The sequence below is a fragment of the Somniosus microcephalus genome, chromosome 16 (genome assembly GCF_052327205.1).
Source record: "Somniosus microcephalus isolate GS21.2 chromosome 16, FLI_Smic_1.0, whole genome shotgun sequence".
NCBI classification, from domain to species: Eukaryota; Metazoa; Chordata; class Chondrichthyes; order Squaliformes; family Somniosidae; genus Somniosus; species Somniosus microcephalus.
The window spans coordinates 71,287,587-71,300,494 of NC_141002.1; the positions used below are offsets into that span (position 1 = coordinate 71,287,587).

A 12,908-nucleotide genomic window follows, 5' to 3' on the forward strand; every position below is an offset into this window, starting at 1 on the left:
CGAGTGGCAGGCAGTGACTAGTGGGGTACCGCAGGGATCGCTCCTAGGACCCCAGCTATTCACAATATATATTAATGATCTAGATGAGGGAACTAGATGTAATATCTCCAAGTTTGCAGACAACACAAAGCTGGGTGGGCGTGTGTGCTGTGAGGAGGATGCCGAGAAACTCCAGTATGATTTGGACAGATTGGGTGATTGGGCAGAAGCATGGCAGATGCAATATAACGTGGATAAATGCGAGGTTATCCACTTTGGTGTCAAAAACAGGAAGGCAGATTATTATCTGAATGGCAATAGATTGGGAGAAGGGGAAGTGCAATGAGACAAGGTTGTCCTTGTGCACCAGTCACTGAAGGTAAGCATGCAGGTGCAGCAGGCAGTTAAGAAGGCAAATGGTATGTTGGCCTTCGTAGCGAGAGGGTTCGAGTACAGGAACAAGGATGTCTTGCTGCAGTTGCACAGGGCCTTGGTGAGACCACATCTTTATTATTGTGTGCAGTTTTGGTCGCCTTATCTGAGGAAGGATGTTCTTGCCTTGGAGGGAGTGCAACGAAGATTCACCAGGCTGATACCTGGGATGGCAGGAATGACGTATGAGGAGAGATTGGGTCGATTGGGCTTGTACTCGCTGGAGTTTAGAAGAATGAGAGGGGATCTCATTGAAACTTATAAAATTCTAACAGGACTAGACAGACTAGATGCAGGAAGGATGTTCCCGATGGCCAGGGAGTCCAGAACCAGGGGTCATAGTCTAAGGATAAGGGTAAGCCATTTAGGACAGAGATGAGGAGGAATTTCATCACCCAGAGAGTGGTGAACCTGTGGAATTCTCTACCACAGAAGGCAGTAGAGGCCAATTCATTAAATATATTCAAGAAGGAGTTAGATATATTTCTTAAGGTTAAAGGGATCAAGGGATATGGAGAGAAGGCAGGGACAGGGTACTGAATTTGGTACTGAATGATCAGCCATGATCTCATTGAATGGCGGAGCAGGCTCAAGGGGCTGAATGGCCTACTCCTGCTCCTATCTTCTATGTTTCTATGTTGATGGTGCATACTGACTGCTAGCACTACTATTACCAGTTGAGACATTACTACAAGGCCAGTCTTCTATCTTCTCTGGAGCTACTGTTGACTGGAGTGACAATATAAATGAGCCACAGTACAGCTTACACGGAAATAACAAGAGGAATATAATTTTCAACAGCTATAAAAGTTATTTTATTTTTTTAAATGTAGTCGACAGATCAAAATTAAATACCAGCATACAATAGAAAATTAACAGTTGTAAACTCAAGGGGGGGGGGGGGAGGTTTAGATAAAAAAAGCAAAATTAATTTCTGATGTCTACAGTTCTAGTTATAGACTAATTAGTGCAGTAATTGCTAGTTACCTCATCTTTCTCTAAAGTGTCAGCTGTGGCTCAGTTGGTAGCACCCTCGCCTCTGAGTCAGAAGGTTGTGGATTCATAGTCCCACTCCAGAGACTTGAGCACAAAAATCTACACTGACACTCCAGTACAGTATTGAGAGAGTGCTGCATTGTCGGAGATGCTGTCTTTCGGATGAGACCTTAAAACTAGGCCCCATCTGCTCTCTCGGGTGGACATAAAAGATCCCATGGCACTATTTCGAAGAAGAGCAGGGGAGTTATTCCTGGTCATTATTTATCCCTCAATCAACATCACTAAAACAGATTATCTGGTCATTATCAAATTAATATTTGTGGGAGCTTGCTGGGCACAAATTGGCTGCTGCATTTCCTACAACAGCGACTTCACTTCAAAAGGTTGACTATGAAGCGCCCGGTGATGGTGAAAAGTGCTATATAAATGCAAGTCTTTCTTTAAAGTACAACTCCAGCTTCAAACAAAGCCAAAACCTGAAAAAAAATGGCTGAGGGCAACATTTAAAAAAATGCTTATTTGCAAATTCCTGTGTATGTGCACCCTATAATGTCGAGAAGTGACGGCTATTTGTATAAATCGCAAATAGAAAACAAAAAGGTGGTGTTTTTGGTCATGCGTGTAACCATGGAGATTTGCATACTCGAAGCGCTTACCAGGAAAGCACTGCGACTCACCCGACGTTTCTTCTTGTCAGCTGCGAGCAGTGGTTGAAAGCTGTGTGCTTGGGTTTTGGAGAGAGTCCCCTGCGGTGCACGTGTAGCTCGTTTGAAGACGCCCCGCTTCCAGGGAAGACCGGGGAACTCCGCTGCGGGGCTAGGGTCGAATGGCGAGCGGTTTTCAGCCGGTATAAGCTGGGAAAGTTTCGGGGCAGCGCCGAATGGACAATTTGGCATAAACTGTGGACGCGGTGAGGGGAGTTTCAGCATCGGGTGGATGCATGCACGTGCGCATGTAAACAGGCCCGTGCAGAAACAGTACAAGGCACTGAAATGGTTCCTCCAACCGTGCATGTTGCTGCTCCCACAAGATCAAATGTCAGCGCCCTCGCCCCTTTAAAGGGCAATATTCAAAAATGATCTACGACAGACATTGTCCACAAATTGCTAACGCTGAAAATGTTGGGCGTAACATGTCGGTGTTGAGGTTACAAATTTGTTGGGAGGTAGAGTTGATTGTATAGATAATTGTATCTAATGTCTAAGGCATTGCCCAGAATTTGCATCTCACCGCGTGCCCTGTTATATGTTTTTCCTCACCCTTCAAAAAGACTTGCATTTATATAGCACCTTTCACCAGACGTCCCAAAGCGCTTCACGGCTAATGAAGTACTTTTTGAAGTGTAGTTACTGTTGTAATGTAGGAAACGTAGCAGCCAATTTTCACACAGCAAGTTCCCACAAACAGCAATGTGATAGTGACCAGATAATCTGTTTTTTAGTGATGACGATTGAGGGATAAATATTGGCCAGGACATCGGAGATAACTCCCCTGCTCGCCTTCGAAATAGTGCCGTGGGCTCTTTTACGTCCACCTGAGAGCAGACAGGGTCTCGTTTTAACGTCTCATCTGAAATGCGGCATCTCCGACAGTGCAGCAATCCCTCAGTACTGCACTGGAGTGTCAGCCTAGATTTTTGCAATCAAGTCTCTCGAGTGGGACTTGAACCCACAACCTTGCAATGTAAGAGCAGATCAATCCTCTCCCGTTCCTAGCGTCAACACCCTCCGGGTGCTCCGGTTTCCTCCCACAGTCCAAAGATGTGCGGGTTAGGTTGATTGGCTATGATAAATTGACCCTTAGTGTTAGGGGGATTAAATACGTGGGGTTACGGGGATAGGGTGGGATATGTGTTGATGTAGGGGTTACGGGGATCGGGTGGGATATGTGTCGGTGCAGGCTCGATGGGCCGAAATGGCCTCTATCTGCACTGTGGGGTTTCTGTGATTCTGTGATACCAGCTGATCTTAGTTAAGTCAACCAGTTAAAGATTTAAAAAATAGTAAAGGGTAGTTGTTATTTTAAAAGAAAATGTAAATACTAGATTTGAACAAACTTAAAGGAAAACATACAGCAGGGTTTAACTCATGGGCCTCAGACAGCTGCTGAAATTTCTGATGTCATAAAAGAGTCCACTGAATAATCTATTCTCTGCTAATATAATTGTAGCTTAAAAATTGTTCAGCAGATGGCCTAAGCTCTTATAAACTTTATTAATTAAACGTTGTTTTCATATTGGTTGTAGTTACTGTAACCGGTGAAGTCAAAGTCGCATGAGACTTCATCCTCCAAATGGAGTCACACCCAATATGTATAGTTTTTATTCATTCTTGGGATAGGGGTGTTGCTGGCAAGGCCGGCATTTATTGCCCATCCCTAGTTGCCCTGAGAAGTTTGTGGGCTGTCTTCTTGAACTGCTGCTGTCTGTGTGGTAAAATGCTCCCACAATGCTGAAGTTCCAGGATTTTGACCCAGCGACGATGAAGGAATGGCAATATATTTCCAAGTCAGAATAGTATGTGACTTGGACTGCAGCTTGGAGGTGCTGGTGTTCCCATGCACCTGCATCCCTTGTCCTTCTAGGTGGTGGAGGTTGTGGGTTTGAAAGGTGCTGCTGAGAAACCATGGCACATTGCTGCAGTGCATCCTGTAGATATTACACACTGCAGCCAAAATACGCCTGTGGTAGTGAGGTGGATGTTTAGACTAGTGGATGTGGTGCAGATCAAGCTGACTGCTTTGTCCTGGATGATATAGGGCTTCTTGAATGATGTTGCAGCCACACTCATCCAAACAACTGGACAGCATTCCATTACACTCCTGACTTGTACCTTGTAATTGGTGGAGAGGCTTTGGGGAGTCAAGAGATAAGCCACTCACCACAGAATACCCAGCCTTTGACCGGCTCTAGTAGCCATGCCGTTTATGTGGCTGGTCCAGTTGAGTTTCAGGTCAATGGTGGCCCCCTAAATGCTGATGGGGACTTGCCGATGGTAATGCCATTGAAATTCAGGGGGAGGTAGTGAGGGTCTCTCTTTTTGGAGACAGTCATTTCCTGGAACTTGTGTGGCATGAATGTTACTTGCCACTTATCAGCCCAAGCCTGGATGCATGTGGACATGGACTGCTTCATTATTTGAGGAATTATGAATGGAGCTGAACACTTGCAATTGCCGAACAGACCACTTTTGACCTTATGATGGAGGAAAGGTCATCAATCAAGTAGCTGGAGATAGTTGGGCCTAGGACACTGCCCTGAGGAACTCCTGCAGCAATGTCCTGGGGTTGAGATGATTGACCTCCAACACCCATAACCATCTTCCTTTGTGCCTGGTATGACTCCAGTCACTGGAGCATTTTCCTCCTGATATTCATTGAGTTTAGTCTTATTAGGGCTCCTTGGTGCCACACTCAGTCGAATGCTTCCTTGATGTCAAGGGCAGTCATTCTCACCACAACTCTGGAATTCAGCTCTTTTGTCCATGTTTGGACTAAGGCTGTAATGAGGTCTGAAGCTGAATGGTCCTGGCTGAACCCAAACTGAGCACTGGTGTGTACATTATTGGTAAGTAAGCACCTTCCATTACTTTGCTGATGATTGAGAGTAGGCTGATTGGTCATTAATTGTGGACAGGATATACCTGGGCAATTTTCTACATTGTTTGGTAGATGCCAGGATGTAGTTGTAATGGCACGGCTACTTCTGGAGCACAGGTCTTCAGCACTACAGCAGGATGTTATCGGGGCACATATTCTTTGCTGTGTCCAGTGCACTCAGCCATTTCTTGATGTCATGTGGTGTGAGTCGAATTGACTGTGATAGTGGGGACTTCAAGAGGAAGCCGAGAAGGATCTTCACTCAGAACTTTTAGCTGAAGATGGTTGCAAACGCTTCAGCCTTGTCTTTTGCATTCACATGAGCAGGTCAGAGGCTGGGTATTCTGCGGCAAGTGTCTCACCCCCTGACTCCCCAAAACCTTTCCACCATCTACAAGACACAAGTCAGGAGTGTGATGGAATACTCTCCACTTGCCTGGATGAGTGCAGCTCCAACAACACTCAAGAAGCTCGACACCATCCAAGACAAAGCAGCCTGCTTGATTGGCACCCCATCCACCACCTTAAACATTCACTCCCTCCACCACCGGTGTACCCTGGCTGCAGTGTGTACCATCTACAAGATGCACTGCAGCAATTCACCAAGGCTTCTTCGGCAGCTCTTCCTAAACCCTCTTCCACCTAGAAGGACAAGGGCAGCAGGCGCATGGGAACACCAGCACCTCCAAGTTCCCCTCAAAGTCACACACCATCCTGACTTGGAAATATATTGCCGTTACTTCATCGTCGCTGGGTCAAAATCCTGGAACTCCAGCATCCCATGAACAAATTAAAAAAAACATGCCGGGCTCCACCATCATTGAGAATGGGGATGCTCATGAAGCCTCCTCGTCAGTTGCTTAATTGCCCATCACCATTCATGACTGGATGTTGATAGGACTGCAGAGGTTTAACATGATCTGTTGGTTGTGGGATTGCTTAGCTCTGTCTATAGCATGCTGCTTTTGCTGTTTAGCATGCATGTAGCCCAGCATTGTAGCTTCACCAGGTTGGAGGATGAACCTTTGACTTTGTGGTAGCATTCCCGTCTCTGAGTCAGAAGGGGCAGTGTTCCAACCCTGCTCCAGACAGGCCCAGCTCTTGATTCTGGGCAATTTTCTACATTGTTGGGTAGATGCTAGGATGTAGTTGTACTGGAACACCTTGGCTAGGGGCACGGTTACTTCTGGAGTACAGGTCTTCAGCACTACAGCAGGATGTTATCGGGCCACATATCCTTTGCTGTGTCCAGTGCACCCAGCCATTTCTTGATATCACGTGGTGTGAATCAAATTGGCTGAAGACTGGCACCTGTAATGGTGAGGACTTCAGGAGGAGGCTAGCAAGATACTCATGTATGGTGAGTGTGGGTGCTCCCCGCCTCCATCGTATGGGTTGTGGGAGCCCCGAACACCCACCTGCCATATAAGACTAATCACCCTATCTTATATAAAGATGGCTACATGGCTGATTGAATCAGGGTTGATCACCTGGCTTGATGGTAATGGAAGATTGATGGATATGCTGGGCCATGAGTTTACAGATAGTAGTGGTGTACAGTTCTGCTGCTGATGGCCCACAGCGTCCCATGGATGCCCAGTTTTGAGCTGCTAAATCAATTCTTAATCTATCCCACTTAGCATGTTGGCAGTGACACATGATATGAGGGAAGGTGTCCTCAGTGTGAAAACGAGACTTGGTCTCCACAAGGACAGTGCGGTGGTCACTGTCATGGACAGCGGATCTGTGACGGTGGATTGGTGAGGACAAAGTCAAACAGGTTATTCCCTCATGTTGGTTCTCTCTACACTGCTGCCTGATTGGACTGCAGTTAAATGGAATTTAACCCGGAAAAGTGCGAGGTGATGCACTTTGGGGGGACTAACAAGGCAAGGGAATACACAATGAATGGAAAGACCCTAGGCAAGATGGAGGATCAGAGGGATCTGGGTGTGCAAGTACACAGATCCCTGAAGGCGGCGGAACAGGTGGATAAGGTGGTAAAAAAGGCATATGGGGTACTTGCCTTCATTAGCCGAGGCATTGAATATAAGAGCAAGGAGGTTATGATGGAGCTGTATAAAACACTGGTTAGGCCACAGCTGGAATACTGTGTGCAGTTCTGGTCGCCACACTACAGGAAGGATGTGATCGCGTTAGAGAGGGTGCAGAGGAGGTTCACCAGGATGTTACCAGGGCTGGAGCGCTTCAGCTATGAAGAGAGACTGGGCAGATTGGGTTTGTTTTCCTTGGAGCAGAGGAGGCTAAGGGGGGACATGATTGAGGTGTACAAAATTATGAGGGGCATAGATAGGATGGATGCTGAGGAGCTTTTTCCCTTAGTAGAGGGGTCAATAACTAGGGGGCATAGATTCAAGGTAAAGGGCGGGAGGTTTAGAGGGGATTTGAGAGAGAACTTTTTCACCCAGAGGGTGGTTGGAGTCTGGAACTCACTGCCTGAAAGGGTTGTGGAGGCAGAAATCCTCACAACATTTAAGAAGCATTTGGATGAGCACTTGAAATGCCATAGCATACAAGGCTACGGACCAAATGCTGGAATATGGGATTAGATTAGACAGGGCTTGATGGCCGGCGCGGACACGATGGGCCGAAGGGCCTCTATCCGTGCTGTATTACTCTATGACTCTATACTTGATCTCGTGTTGCTCTGACATGGAAACGCTTTTGCAGTACTACAAGATGTGCAGTAAAAAGTGCCATAATAAATGACTGATTGTTACTCATAGTGAGTAATACTATGTAGGTCTGTAATAAATGTAGAAAATGCTGGAAATACATAGCACGCCAGTCAGCATCTATAAAGAGAAAAGAGCAGTTATGACATTCTGGTTGTATACCCATCATCAGAACTATTGCAAGGTACACACCCAAAACATCATTACACATGCTGATTGACCTGTGAATTTCCAATATTTACTTATTTTATTTCATATTTCCAGCATTTGCCATTTTTAATTTATTTTACTAGATAGGTCTGTGCTCATTCTCTGCTACAAATTCTAACAAATCCCAATTATTGTTCTAAAATGAAGGAATTATATACCTTATTGCATCCTTTTTAAACAGAACTATTTAAAGATGTTTCCTTTAAGAAAACAATACTTAATTAACAGAAACTTGCAATTATATAGCATCTTTGGTGTAGGTAAACTGTGAGTTAACAGGGAGAACTGAGCACATGGCCAAGAGGTGATGGTACGCTTGTCAACTTTAGAGAGGGAAGGGAGGTTTGAGATGGGGCAGTAATTGGAGAGGATGGATGGATGGTTCAAGTGTGGTTTTTTAGGAGAGAGGTGAGGACAGTGACTTTAAAAGGAAAATGACTGAAAAAAGGATGCTTTAACAATGTTGGCAAGCACAGAGGCCGGAAGTGGTAATTGAGTGGTTAAGAGTTTAATATGGGGAAATTGAGGGAGCAGGAGCTGGGTGTCATGGAAGAGTTTGAAGAAGGTGGGGGGAAAGAGAAACCGCAGAATGATGGAGGACTGGATGGAGGGTGGGTAAGGGAAGAAGAGGTCAGAAAAAGGGAGGAAAAGGGTTGATGGTGACAGAGGCAGACTGCACAGATGGTCTCAATTTTACAGATGAAACAATCCATGAGATTTTCACATTTGGTATTGTTGGTGAAAGTGGAGGGACACCGGAAACAAGATGTTTTGCTGGAACTGGTCCTTAACTAAGCCAGATAATGTCACAGTATATGTCTCCAATTGACTCTGCTGTGACTGTTGCACTACATAATCTCGTGGTAGGTCTTCCAATGCAAAATGTGTTGGGTTTAAAAGTGTTTTGCAATTAAGTATATAGTAGAAAATTCCTAATTTTTGTTGCGAGGACGCAGGTGAAACGAGAACTTTCATTGTCTTATGCTTTTATGGACCAAAACCCGACAGTAGGATTTACATTGGTCACAATTAACATTTAGGATGGTGACACCTTTTGAAAACCTATCAATTTTTTAACTATCACGTTTCGCCCTTCGTTTCAACCGCTTGCCATGAATGCAAATAGACTCTCTGGGAAGGAAACGATGCTGCAAAGTGAAAACCCTCTGATGCTCCGATGAAGATTCCGGTGAGAAACATCGAATCTTGCAGAATTCAGAGCCTGTTACTCGAGGAAACATTAGATGGATACATTGTCTTCGAAAGTTAAATGGCAGAGGATGAAGGACAAGGTGTTTTCTTAAGCCCGCCTGGGGGCCCTCTAGACTTACTACAATCGGTCGGTCGGGCCATGTGATGAGCTTTAAAATAATAAATGTTCGTGCTTTTGGTTTGGGTACAGGCAAACCAGAGAGTGATATGTGTATTGTAAAAGACTAGTTAGAAAATGTACCATTACAGGACAATAATTCAAAATAATTAAACACAATCTGAATTTTTTTAATTTAAAAAGCTGACGTAATTACCTTCCTAGAACGCTTTGAATTTGCACAATCATCACAAAATCCGGCGCATTACCTGAAGAAAGCGGAAACTTGCCGAGTAAATGATGTACGTCATTCGATCATTCAGGGAAATTTTTGTCCCTATGAAAGATATATAAACAATGCAAGTCGGTGATAAGATTCAGCAAAGTAAGTGGCGAGGATAACTTGGTAGCTTTACGATATCTCTTCACTTTGGTTGTCAGCCTTATCTCAATCTTGATTAACGCGCAGAAGAGTAAACCTGTTTTGATTTGCAAGTGGGTCAGATCTGTCGGATAGATTGCTTTCACAATGTATTCCTTCACGAGTATAGCAGTGTTGGTACTTGGTTATTTTGCACTCATGGTCAGTTGTGCTCCATGGCTAAAATCAAAGAGATCTAACATGGTTTGCCATGTGGAAGAACAATTACTGCGACATATGAGGCACAAAGTCCACGCTCTGTCTAAAGAGGTAAGCAACGGTTCTTGTCTTTCAATATATACCATGCAAATAATTATTTTTGGCGTTTTCAATTACAATAATTCAAATTAATAATTTTCACAGGCTCAAACGTTCGACAAGGATACTGACACGAGACTGATCGGAAAGGATCTCTTTCAAGGGCTCGAGGTATAAAGTTGCATTGGTGCTATGTTCTTTAAACTGATTGAATGCAAGTTAGTAATTGGTAGTATCTAGTTCTTTTTTGGTGAGTAAATGGAAGATGCATGGTTTATTTTGCAGGGACCTGGTGGGTGCTACGTGCTCAAAGAGGTGATTGACTTCTACCTTGGAAACGTTCTGGCATCCAAAGAGTTGCATACCACATATTCACATCTGAAGGAGGTCAAGGAGTTTCTTACCATTCTGATGAAGCACATGTCTGCTTGCGTAAGTGTTTCCTGTTCTGTTTGAACTAATTTTGTAGAACATGTACCAGATGCTGTCAGCTTCTTCAAAAGAAAAGCAAAATACGTACCGTTATGACACTCCATTTGGAGGAGGTAAAGCTCAGGTCGAGACACCAGGGTAAAAAGTTCAGAGGATCTAATTAGGAGATAAACTATAGCATAAGTTGTGCTGGGAACAGGCTGAGTGCTTGTAATTGAATTGATTGTGTTCTCTTTTCCAGGATGCAGAAGATAAAACGCAAGCAAACGATAACATTAAACTACTGAAGCAGAAACTGAACAAGGTAAAGTTTAAAACAAATTTATGCACACTTTGCATATTCAGATTAATGGCATAATGCAATCATGTCGATATTTTTAATACTCACCTCTTATCACAATACCATTTCTATATACCTGATTAGGGTGCCTTTTAGGCCCATTACTCTCAGTTAATATTGGTATAAAACCAAGGGGAGAAATTGCCCTAGAGAGCCATTTGGGGCACTAAGTGAAAAATGTTTGAAAAGTTAGCATTAAATCAAGCGTTGCACTCGCCTCTTGGAGCGCAAGAGGCGAGGAATGTCCCGATCCGGGGCGATGTGCTCAGCAGCACCACGCTGGTCTTCCCTCAATTAAAGGGACGGGCTCCCCGCTGCGAACTCTGCATTTTTTTGGCATCTGCTGGAGCACTGGGCTGCGGAAGTGCCCTGTGATCAGCCCGGCACTCAAGCTGACCAATCGCGGCACTCCGCCTGCATCCGGTGCACAGAATTTTTTTTCAATCGGCGATTTTTTTTTTTCATGTCGGCCGGCCTTTAAGTTGCGCCCCTGCAGCAGTCGGTAACACTGCCCGGCGCTGCTGCGGGGCGCGAGGGGCAGTTTTTCTCCCGAGGCGCTACCGGGGCGCTGCGCCCAGAGATGACGTCATGATCTCAGGGCACAGAAGATCGGGATGATACCCGGTAGCGCCGCCGCTAACCTCCCACGGAATTTCGTGGGAGGTGCGGTTATCACCTTGGGGGGGGGGGGGGGGGGCGATAAACCATTTGTGCCTCCCACCAGAGTACAAATGAGGGGAATTCCCCCCCCTTGAGTCAAAATAGATTTGATTTCACCAGAGTAGACTGACTGACTTACATTTATATAGCGCCTTTCATGGCCACCGGACGTCTAAAGTGCTTTACAGCCAATGAAGTACTTTTGAAGTGGAGTCACTGTTGTAATGTGGGAAACCCGGCAGCCAATTTGTGCACAGCAAGCTCCCACAAACAGCAATGTGATGATGACCAGTTAATCTGTTTTAGTGATGTTGATTGAGGGATAAATATTGGCCAGGACACCGGGGATAACTCCCCTGCTCTTCTTTGAAATAGTGCCGTGGGATCTTTTACGTCCACCTGAGAGGACAGACAGGACCTCGGTTTAACGTCTCATCCGACAGTGCAGCACTCCCTCAGCACTGCACTGGAGTGTCAGTCTAGCTTTATGTGCTCAAGTCCCTGGAGTGGCACTTGAACCCACAACCTTCTGACTGTGTGCTACCAACTGAACCACAGCTGACACGGCGGCTGAAGATTGTTGGGCAGGAGTGCGGGAAAGGCGGAGCGAGGCGAGAGCGGACCCTATTGTGATGGCGCCGATGAAGATGGCTGCCGTCCTTGCGGGCTCCGTGCGTACCAGGCAGCTAAGTGTCCTTTGCTGCTTGGTGTGCTCGGCTCGTTAAGAAAAAAGCATTTCACTGACTGGATTTCACTTGTTGTATTTGGTTACGTGACAAATAAAATTGAAATTGAAATCCAGTTACCTCCGTTCTGACGCTATGCGCCATGTAGGACTGTTGATAATTTTTGCCAGTGAATTGCACTGATTGATTGTTATTTTTACTAATTTATTCCAGCTCGGCAAGACGAGGGAGGCCAAGGTTGTAGGAGAGCTTTTCATGCTGCTTCAGGAGATAGGGACCCACTGTTCAGCACCAAGAATCAAGACACCAGGCCACCAGAGAAAACCAGGAGCTGATGAATGATGGAAATAACACCAGGAGCCCTGTAAACACCATCAAGAAACAGTAATAGTTTCCTAAGTGCACATTTTCTTAACTTAACAACGAAGAATATTTATTTCTGATTTATTGTGTATAATTTTATACACATTGTATTTACTTACAGTAAGTTATGTGTAGCAATCAGCATTGCTGATGGACACTTGTCATATTACATTGTTATACGTGTTTGGCAGAAAATTGAAGATTGTGTCTTTAAAACTTTAAATAAATATTTTAATAAAACAGGCTCATTAATGAGTTCATTCTTTGTCAGTTATGGAGTGGAACTGTTTTCTGCAGAAAATGCTCTCTACGCAGCAAAATATGGCTTGTGAAGCATTATGGTTTTTGTTGCAAGCTCAAAACTCATTCCTATGGAGAACAGTTTATTGTAATAATTTACAAATAATAGTAAATTATCACTGCAAAATATAAACTGGAATACAATTTTCTCTTAAAATTGGAAGGCACTATGATACTGAAATCCGGTTGAATTTAGAAATGATCCCATTTTTTGTATTTGCTAAGT

At 44.6% G+C, this 12,908-nt stretch overlaps 1 protein-coding gene across 1 annotated transcript; it reads left to right on the forward strand.

Annotated features, from left to right (window-relative positions):
• The first annotated feature begins 1,470 nt into the window (after positions 1-1,470).
• Positions 1,471-12,604, forward strand: LOC147106262 (interleukin-22-like). The gene is made up of 6 exons (XM_086009750.1): positions 1,471-2,257; positions 9,040-9,913; positions 10,007-10,072; positions 10,187-10,333; positions 10,575-10,637; positions 12,233-12,604. The coding sequence occupies exons 2-6, from the start codon at positions 9,752-9,754 to the stop codon at positions 12,359-12,361; spliced, it is 567 nt and encodes a 188-aa protein (XP_085865876.1). The 5' UTR covers positions 1,471-2,257; positions 9,040-9,751; the 3' UTR covers positions 12,362-12,604.
• The last annotated feature ends 304 nt before the right edge of the window (positions 12,605-12,908 follow it).

What these genes read in the sequence shown, in the direction of transcription:
- LOC147106262 (XM_086009750.1), top strand. Translation starts at nt 9,752, where the DNA reads ATGTATTCCTTCACGAGTATAGCAGTGTTGGTACTTGGTTATTTTGCA. An exon ending in ATCTCTTTCAAGGGCTCGAG is followed by an intron (nt 10,073 to 10,186) that starts GTATAAAGTTGC and finishes TTTATTTTGCAG; the next exon opens with GGACCTGGTGGGTGCTACGT. An exon ending in TGAAGCACATGTCTGCTTGC is followed by an intron (nt 10,334 to 10,574) that starts GTAAGTGTTTCC and finishes TCTCTTTTCCAG; the next exon opens with GATGCAGAAGATAAAACGCA.